Below are 9,341 nucleotides of genomic sequence, written 5' to 3' on the forward strand. Positions count from 1 at the left end.
TTGCTCCAATTTATCCCGTTAATTGGAAATCACATATTTTTCAATAAAGCTGGGGCCAGTTGTACTGTTAGAGGGGCCAGTTAGATTTAGACCTTATTGTTGTCATATCATTTTCTGCACTGCACTGCAGGCATTAACAGGCAAAATACCTTGTTTATAATCATTCAACAATGTATTTGCATTTGAATTTTATTTTTTACATTGTCTCACTGCCTACCTTATCTTTTCTTTGGAAGAACGACATGATGTCCTTCTTTCTCTTCATTTTGGTGAGAACTATAGAGCAAAAGCAACGGGGACCAAGAAGCTTAATTAATTTACTGAAAATAACTGACTTTCTAGGTAACTAACTATGTCTAAACATTTAATGTTACGACTCGTTTACTGAGTAAAAACACTCAGAACCATGAGTTTGTTGATCATATATTTCATCCCTTTTCAAACTAGCACAAACTAACAAACGGCCAGGTTGAGATTAGCTGATCTAACGTTACACATTTACATACACATTACTTCTGTAATGCATTTAATACGAATACAACATATTAACAACTTTACTCACCTCTATATTTTCTTCGTTGCTTGAAGTCTTCAACTATAATATTCGCGCAGAACTTCCAGCAACCTCTTATACTGTGTTCCGCTTTAAGCCGTCCCTCTAGAAAATGTGTGGGTTATATTTCTGCTTCGTGTTGACACTGTCTAATAACAGATTTCTCAGATTCCTGGCTTCCTCACAGTGTTCACTTCTCAGGAATCTTATCCTGCCTCTGACTGTGGGAGAGAACAAGTTAGCGTCTGTTCAAGTTCATAACTGAATGTCTCTTTCATAGTTTCCTCGGCTGTGCTACTTGTTTTTGTGCAATCTGGGCTGCTTTTTTTTGTCTGGGCTGTTTGCCACTGGCCCAATGACCGTTCTTCATAGAGGCCTGGATCTTTTATTGCCGTGTTTTTATGTATTTGGGTTTGTTATGTATGGACCTAAATATGGCCCGTTTTATTTTTGCCAGGCGCCTTAGGTAAAAAAAGCTGGACTTCACCACTGCACTAATTTGTCTATCCAATTTAAGATCAACATCCATTCTAAAGCCTAGATTAGTTATCACAGGTCTAACATAGGATGCCAAAGGACCCAGGTCAACAGGGGGGGACTTACAGGAGCCACTTGGGCCAAACAACATCACCTCTGTCTAGTTATCATTAAAATGGAGCAAATTCACTGCCATCCAAACTTTAATGTCATCAAGACATGAAAAAAATGTGTAATGGAGGTTCATTCAGTCCAACATCCAACTTCACTCTTCACTTACCTGTAGCTATAAATCTATTGTAGAGACCAGCCAATGTCTAGTTTTGTTGTTCCTGTGTCCACTGTAGCCTCAGATTCTTCTCTTGTAGCCCATTTTCTTGTAGCCCAGGCAATAGGTCACACTTTTGCCCTTTTCAGCACAATGAACATACATACAGACACAAAAATGCACACATAAAATGTCCACTAACGCACGCAAAACACACACACACACACACGCACACACACACACACACACACACACACACACACACACACACACACACGTCGTGTTTTCATATTCAAATCATATTTATTTCCTCTCTCTTATTTATGAATTTAGTTGCATCAGTCAGATTTGACCTGGGGATGTTTGACACACCAGCCAGTGGTTATCCAAAATAATTTTTAATAATTTCTGCTTATTTTACTCAAGACCATGTCATAATTTCATGAGGTTTATTGTTTATAATTAAATATAATAAAAAGCATAAGAAGTGTAAAGCAAGTTTTATTCACAAGAAATTATTCCATGTTTTTGAGTGGTGTGTGTGTGTGTGTGTGTGTGTGGCCCGTTTTTGGGTGATCAGATGGCATCTGGTGGGCAAAATAGACATAAGTGTAAAATGTTCCCAAATTGTAATGGCTGATCACACAGAATGTTGATAATTGTAGAATTTTTGATTTATAAGCGTTTAAGTCAATTTGATCTGGAAAAACAGGTTTTTTTTTATTTACTGACATTAAAAATGGTTTAGAAACAATCTCCTGGCTTTGAAATATACCAGCCTGTAATTGTGCATTAACGTTTGTGCCTCTATAGTGAAAATAATTCAAAATTTCTCTTTTTTGTTTATTAAAAAATGAGGCATTTTTGAATATTAATGAGGTTTATTATACCAAATATCACAAAACATTTTGCAAAATATATGTTAATATGTTGGAAAAAAGTTAGACAAAAAAAGGAGAAAAAAAGGATATCATATATACTTCATTTTTTATAAGCAGTCAAAACAGACAAGGTCAAGTTGACGCGGCGCTCCTAATTTGTATAGGAATGCAGGAAAAGACAACAGGTGGTCTGCAGGAGGGTTAATACATATACACTTTGTCTGAGTTTAAATATTTCTCATTTATAACAGAGTTTAATGTATGATACATTTGAAGCAGTTATTAGGTTCATAATTCATAAAACTGTTATCAGATTCTTCATCGTCTTCTTCCACGACCGGTCCTAAACCTCCAGAATTCAGATGAGGGTCCACTTGCTGGTGGTCACTCAATTGAATGTTTGACGATTAATCATCAATTTGTTCGAGGAACTCCTCTAAAGTCAGCTGCTTGATAATTGCAATCAGACCACTGCTGATTTCGAAGGTGGCTTCCCTGTTGAAATTTGACTCATTAATGTGCTCAGTCACATAAACTCTGTCAATACGCTCATCAACAACACTGAATATGATGCGCTCCATGTTGCTTTGATCGCCATCAAGGTCGTTGTTGAGCTCTGCCCAAACGTAATATGGCAGATATTCTGCTCCTGGTCTGCACAGATTGCCCACCTCGTAGTAGTTGTAGCCATGGTTCAAAACAGGCAGGAGTCTCTCATCGTTATCCTCAGTTCTGTTTATGAACAGGTGGAAACCAAAACGTCCTCTTGCTCGGTCGTTCTTCCAGCGCATCATATTGTTGTCATCAAAATCCACACAGTTATTAGCAAACCAGTAAAGCAGCTTGAGGCCGTGTCTTGGAAAACGTCGACCAAATCCAATCTGCATCAGATCCCTCAATTCATTTAAAGTATTTGGTTCCGCCATAGCAGGATCTTCTAAAGGGGTTTATAAATAAAACATAAAAAAAGGTTTTTAACAGAAAATGTCAACAAATCCACTTTTAGTACAATGATATCCAGGAGTCTCTTGGATTAAGGCTCTGAGTTAACAGTGTAATTTTAAGGTATTGTTGTCAGAATCACTAATTGTTTTTGCTGCAATGTATCCTGTTAATTGTAAATCACATATTTTTCAATAATGCTGGGGCCAGTTGTACTGTTAGAGGGGCCAGTTACATTTAGACCTTATTGTTGTCATATCATTTTCTGCACTGCACTGCAGGCATTAACAGGCAAAATACCATGTTTATAATTATTCGACATGTATTTTTTACATTTGCATTACATATTCAGCATGAGTCACAGTAACTCCCTGTTTCCATTTGCTAGAATGTATGAATCAAATATTGAGGACTTGGGGTATGAACTACATCAGTTCAGAAGAATTTTAGAAAGGAAGATACAGAGTGGCATGCAGAAACCCTCCAGTGTAATAGAGCTGGCATTATTCATTGAACCTTATAAAGATGTTTTCTTTGAGCTTTTTAAACTATACAAGATAGCTGTTTTAATCCCTGTTAGTACTGCTTCTTGTGAACTGAGTTTTTCTGCACTAAATCTCAGGTCCACAATGTCAGATGACAGATTAAGCAATGTAGGTGTTCTAAGTATTGAGTCAAGGAGGGCAAAGGCCTTAAATCTAGATGAATTTGCTGATGTTTTTGCAAAAAAACACACAAATCGTAGAATACAGTTTTCTTTGAGAAACACATCACCTCTCTTCCCCTACTATTCCTTCACTCTCAGTCTTTCCAATGGACAACTCTTCCTGCTCTCTCTCTCTCTCTGCCGGCTCTCTGCTCTCTCTTGCTGGCTCTGTCTCACTGCCTACTTTATCTTTTCTTTGGAAGAACGACATGATGTCCTTCTTTCTCTTCATTTTGGTGAGAACTATAGAGCAAAAGCAACGGGGACCAAGAAGCTTAATTAATTTACTGAAAATAACTGACTTTCTAGGTAACTAACTATGTCTAAACATTTAATGTTACGACTCGTTTACTGAGTAAAAACACTCAGAACCATGAGTTTGTTGATCATATATTTCATCCCTTTTCAAATTAGCACAAACTAACAAACGGCCAGGTTGAGATTAGCTGATCTTATAGGGTTGCCACCCGTCCTGTGAAATACGGAATCGTCCCGTATTTACAGGCAAAATGACCCGTATTTTCCATAGGTCCACATTATACAGCATCCCATGCAAATCACCCCACCCGCATTGTGTGGAGACGCGTCCTATTCTGCCCCTGATTGGGTAATACTCGTTGCCATCGTTGGTTTGATTGGTTTGTTTTAGGGTTACGGGCCATGAATCACGGCCAATAAGAGTCAGAGGAGGGCGGGACGCCGCCTCGCCGGTTCTTTTGACAGAGTCAGAGTGACAGAAAATCCATATGAAACGATGGCATCTCCAGATAACCCCCGTGTCCAGCTCTGAAAGTTTCAGAGCTGAAACGAAAGCGGATGCAGAAGTACACAAGTGAGTGGGAGGAATCGAATACTTGGTTCATGATCTTCATGGAAGATCTTTTGCAAGTTATAATTACTAAGTTATGGATCTGTTAATTTAATAATAAGTTAATAAAATATGGTTTACATCTCACAAGTTCCACCAAAAGCTTATTTTTTGTGTTCTCAGTCACACTTTGTTGGCGTATATTTATTATTGTCATAGCTGTGTATTCAATATGACCACTGAAGTTGTGATAGTGAGAGTAACAAACGGCAAACGGCAAGACTAACAAACGGCCAGGTTGAGATTAGCTGATCTAACGTTACACATTTACATACACATTACTTCTGTAATGCATTTAATACAAATACAACATATTAACAACTTTACTCACCTCTATATTTCCTTCGTTGCTTGAAGTCTTCAACTATAATATTCGCGCAGAACTTCCAGCAACCTCTTATACTGTGTTCCTGTTCCGTACTCCTCCTACTCACGCTGCGCACTTGTGACGTCATTGCCGAGTCGCCAGACTTTTGTACTCGGCAGCGCTTTTTAAACGCGCTGTTCATGCTAGATTGTTGCCAGATGATCTCTCGTCACTACCTCGCGATCTGTGAGTCATTCCTGCCATCTTCTTTTTTGGACATTGGCCTGCGTTTGGGTTCTCCTCCCTAGCACTTCCCTCTGTTTGCTGATAGTTCCGCTTTAAGCCGTCCCTCTATAAAATGTGTGGGTTACATTTCTGTTTCGCGTTGACACTGTCTAATAACTGATGTAACCCCCCCCCCCAACACACACACACACACACACACACACAAAGTACATTGCTGTAATACATTACACACTGCAACAAAAAAAAGGAAAATCGAAAAAAGTTATTAACTCCAGTTATTCCTGAAGTTGTTCTTCGTGAAGCCATGTAGGACTTCACAGGACTTATCCTGTCCCTGACTGTTAGAGAACCAGTTAGCGTCTGTTCAAGTTCATAACTGAATGTCTCTTTCCTAGTTTCCTTGGCTGTGCTGCTTGTTTTAGTGCAGTCTGTGCTGCTTTTTTTGTGCAGTCTGGGCTGTTTGCCACTGGCCCAGTTCTTCATAGAGCCCTTGTTTTTTTTTTTGCCATGTTTTTATGTATTTGGGTTTGTTTTGTATGGACCTAAATTAAAGGCCATATTCACCTGCATTCTTACAGCTGTGTTTGTCTGTGTTCCTGAGAAATATCAGAAAAGTTAACCTGGAATTCTGATCTATCATCTCATGTTCATCTTTGGATCTCTAATCCAAGTGTCTTCAGTGTAAAGCAAAAACAAAGGAATTGACCTTGCTGTGCCAATACTTTCAGAGGAGACTGTATGAGGAGACAGACTGTATAGAGGAGACTGTATGAAATTCAGAGCGTAATATGAACAAATTTATTGTGATTTTTTTTTTTTACTGATTATGTGCAGGAAACAGATTTTGATCAGTCCTGAGAACGTCAGAGTGGACAAATTAGCTTCTCTCCACCTACCCCCCACCCCCACCTTGTGTTTGGTACAGTCCAATCAGACAGCAGAACACAATAGATATTAGGGGCAGATAATAGGGGCAGAAACCTCTGATACCAGACTTTAAAAAAGAGTAATGTAAGAAATAAAAAATGCGTAGTGTAAAAATAAGACGATGATGGTGAAGATCTTAATGAAGAACAAGAAGTTTATTCCAGCATAGCAGTGACAAAATACATGACGTACTTTGGGTTCATCGGAGTCAACAAGAACCCAGAGCAAATCCTGCTCAAGCATTATATACAGTTTCCCCTTTTGGTAATTTAAATGAAGTTCCGCTTTGAATGTGTGTTGAGTGTAAGAATTGAATGTCTCCCAAATGGCTGGGCTACACCTTGTTGTCTAGCTGATTGTCTTTAAATGTTAATCATGGTCACGTACACCTTGTCTTGGTATTGTTACAGTTGTTATCAACCAAGTGGTCACTTTAAATGGTAATCGTGGCCACATAGACCTTGGCTTGGTATTGTTATCAACCAAGTGGTCACTTTAAATGGTAATCGTGGCCACATAGACCTTGGCTTGGTATTGTTATCAACCAAGTGGTCACTTTAAATGGTAATCGCAGTCACGTAGACCCTTTGTTCGTGGTGATGCTTAATGTCCTGCTGCCGTTCCCATATTTATAATTGAATCAACTTTATACGTTTAGAGTCCTAAACGTATTACCTTATGATACTTAAACCTTTTTAGGAATGAGCTCTTTTAGATGTGTACCTTGGAGTGGAATTTGGGTGCAATTTCTGTAATTTCTTACAGTCCCCCCTTTGATGCTTTTGGCCCTGAAGCATCACATCACTTCCTTAATACAGATCACACCTCCCATTTTGGGCAGGTGCCCAGTGTCGGTGAAGCCCTGCCTTAGGTTGTTCCCCTTCGGCCCTCAGAGAATCTTACCCGTCATAGAAACTTCACCTCACGCACACTGGTTTTAGCTCCATTCCATAAGGCAAACTTATCACAGGTTTTCTTCTTAAAATTTGGTTCTATGTAAAATATTACTTGGGTTTGGAGCAGAGACATTCAGAAACCATCACAGCCAACGGGAACGTCTGAGATTGATCATTGAATTATCTGCAATCTGCCATTTCAGTATGGTACACATACAACATAACATCATGCATTGACAAAGAATGAGAAAGATGCATACACAAACTGCAGTTTTGAAAGTTACATCTCAAATCAGATCATAATATGCAATAACCAAATTATCATCATGCATTTGTATAGTCAAAACATTATCTTTTCCTAGAAGAACCTTGTTGAGCTTTGACAATATGGTCATCCTTTCTTTGCATTATGACATAATGACATTAACATATTCTATAATAACATATTATTATATATTTTGGTAACTCCAAATCAAATTCTGGTACATCTTCCTCAAAGACTAATTGTCTGCTGTATTCAATACATTGTCTGTAGAGTGAAATTAACATATGGAAAGTAATATTTTCCTATGAACCAAGCTGTCTCTGGAATTACACAAAGTAAAGTAACCTTAATCGGACCAAGTGTTATCATGTGGTTATCATTAACAAAGATAGAAAAGTGATCATGAGTTGTGGTGACATGTTTTCCTGTGTGAAACTATTACTCTTGTAAAATTATTGTGGACATGTGTTAGATTCATTCATTCATCTTCTACCGCTTATCTGAACTACCTCGGGTCACGGGGAGCCTGTGCCTATCTCAGGCGTCATAGGGCATCAAGGCAGGATACACCCTGGACGGAGTGCCAACCCATCACAGGGCACACACACACACACTTTCATTCACTCACACAATCACACACTAGGGACAATTTTCCAGAGATGCCAATCAACCTACCATGCATGTCTTTGGACCGGGGGAGGAAACCGGAGTACCCGGAGGAAACCCCCGAGACACGGGGAGAACATGCAAACTCCACACACACAAGGCGGAGGCGGGAATCGAACACCGACCCTGGAGGTGTGAGGCGAACGTGCTAACCACTAAGCCACCGTGCCCCCCTATGTGTTAGATTGATTTCACAATTATTCATAATTCACAATTGAATTCATAATTATTCATTGATTTCACACCTCATAATTAGTGTGGGGTGCCCCAGATAATGGTTGTTTTTCCAAGGCATCAAACTCGCAAATAAAACCAATGTAGTTTTGTCACAGCGTTCTATGTCCAATCCTCGCCATTCTCCTGATGGTAACTGTGTGATAAATCTAAAAGTCCTTAAAGTCCATTCTTTAATACATTCTTCTGTAATATTCCCAAATTGTCCATGCTTAGAATCCTTTCAAACAATCTTTCCAATCCTTACAAATCCTTGGGATTGTTTACTTGAAGATGTTCTCTGAGGTGGTGATGAACTGGTTGCAACAGCACTGTGATACCTTAGGAACGCTGTTGTCAAGAAGACCTCATACATTCCTGTTACACTATTCATCTGAGTCTGGAGGGTCATGCTGTAAGGTTCACCAAGACCGGAACATGGATCCATTGTAGATAAGCACTTTGGGACAACGTTGGGCACTCTTGTATCTTTAATGCTGTCACAAGAGCTGCCATCCTAGTCCATCTGCCACCCCCACATCTTTATTTCTTTTTGACCTGCTCTAGCTGCCCCCCTGCCATGGGTTGGCACTCCGTCCAGGGTGTATCCTGCCTTGATGCCCGATGACGCCTGAGATAGGCACAGGCTCCCCGTGACCCGAGGTAGTTCGGATAAGTGGTAGAAAATGAGTGAGTGAGTGAATGTTATTGAGCTACTTTTCACTGATAAATGAGAGTAGATTAGATCAGTATCTGCTAGATACGTACAGCATTTTCTAATATTAGTAGTATTTTGTCATTCAGGTGTAACCAGATTTCAGCTGTATTTACTGCACACATGTTGTACACTTCCTGTTACTGTTAGCAAACCTGCATATTTAGTTTGCACAGGATTTACGCCGGATACCCTTTTTGATGCAACCCTCCTATTTTAAAAGAGTTAACCCCTTATAGTCTGGGTTAAACCCCTGATGATTAAACCACTGACATGTGAAGTAAATAACATTCGATTATCTTGTTACAATGGTGTGTATACAAAAGAGCATTTGAGGGTTAAGGGCCTTGCTCAGGGGCCCAGCATGTGGCAGTTTTGTGGACCCGGGATTCAAACTCACAACCTTCCAAT

At 39.4% G+C, this 9,341-nt stretch overlaps 2 protein-coding genes across 2 annotated transcripts in view; one reads left to right on the forward strand and one right to left on the reverse strand.

The window, feature by feature from the left end:
- The window catches only part of wdr17 (WD repeat domain 17), a 139,234-nt gene that overhangs the window by 84,355 nt on the left and 45,538 nt on the right, over positions 1-9,341 (forward strand). The window lies entirely within an intron of this gene.
- LOC132846750 (uncharacterized) lies at positions 2,267-5,271 on the reverse strand. The gene is made up of 2 exons (XM_060871467.1): positions 5,027-5,271; positions 2,267-3,116 (listed from the first exon to the last, which is right to left on the reverse strand). Exons 1-2 carry the CDS (start codon positions 5,202-5,204, stop codon positions 2,587-2,589), a joined length of 708 nt encoding a protein of 235 aa, XP_060727450.1. The 5' UTR covers positions 5,205-5,271; the 3' UTR covers positions 2,267-2,586.

This window comes from Tachysurus vachellii, chromosome 6 (genome assembly GCF_030014155.1).
Source record: "Tachysurus vachellii isolate PV-2020 chromosome 6, HZAU_Pvac_v1, whole genome shotgun sequence".
Lineage (NCBI taxonomy): Eukaryota > Metazoa > Chordata > Actinopteri > Siluriformes > Bagridae > Tachysurus > Tachysurus vachellii.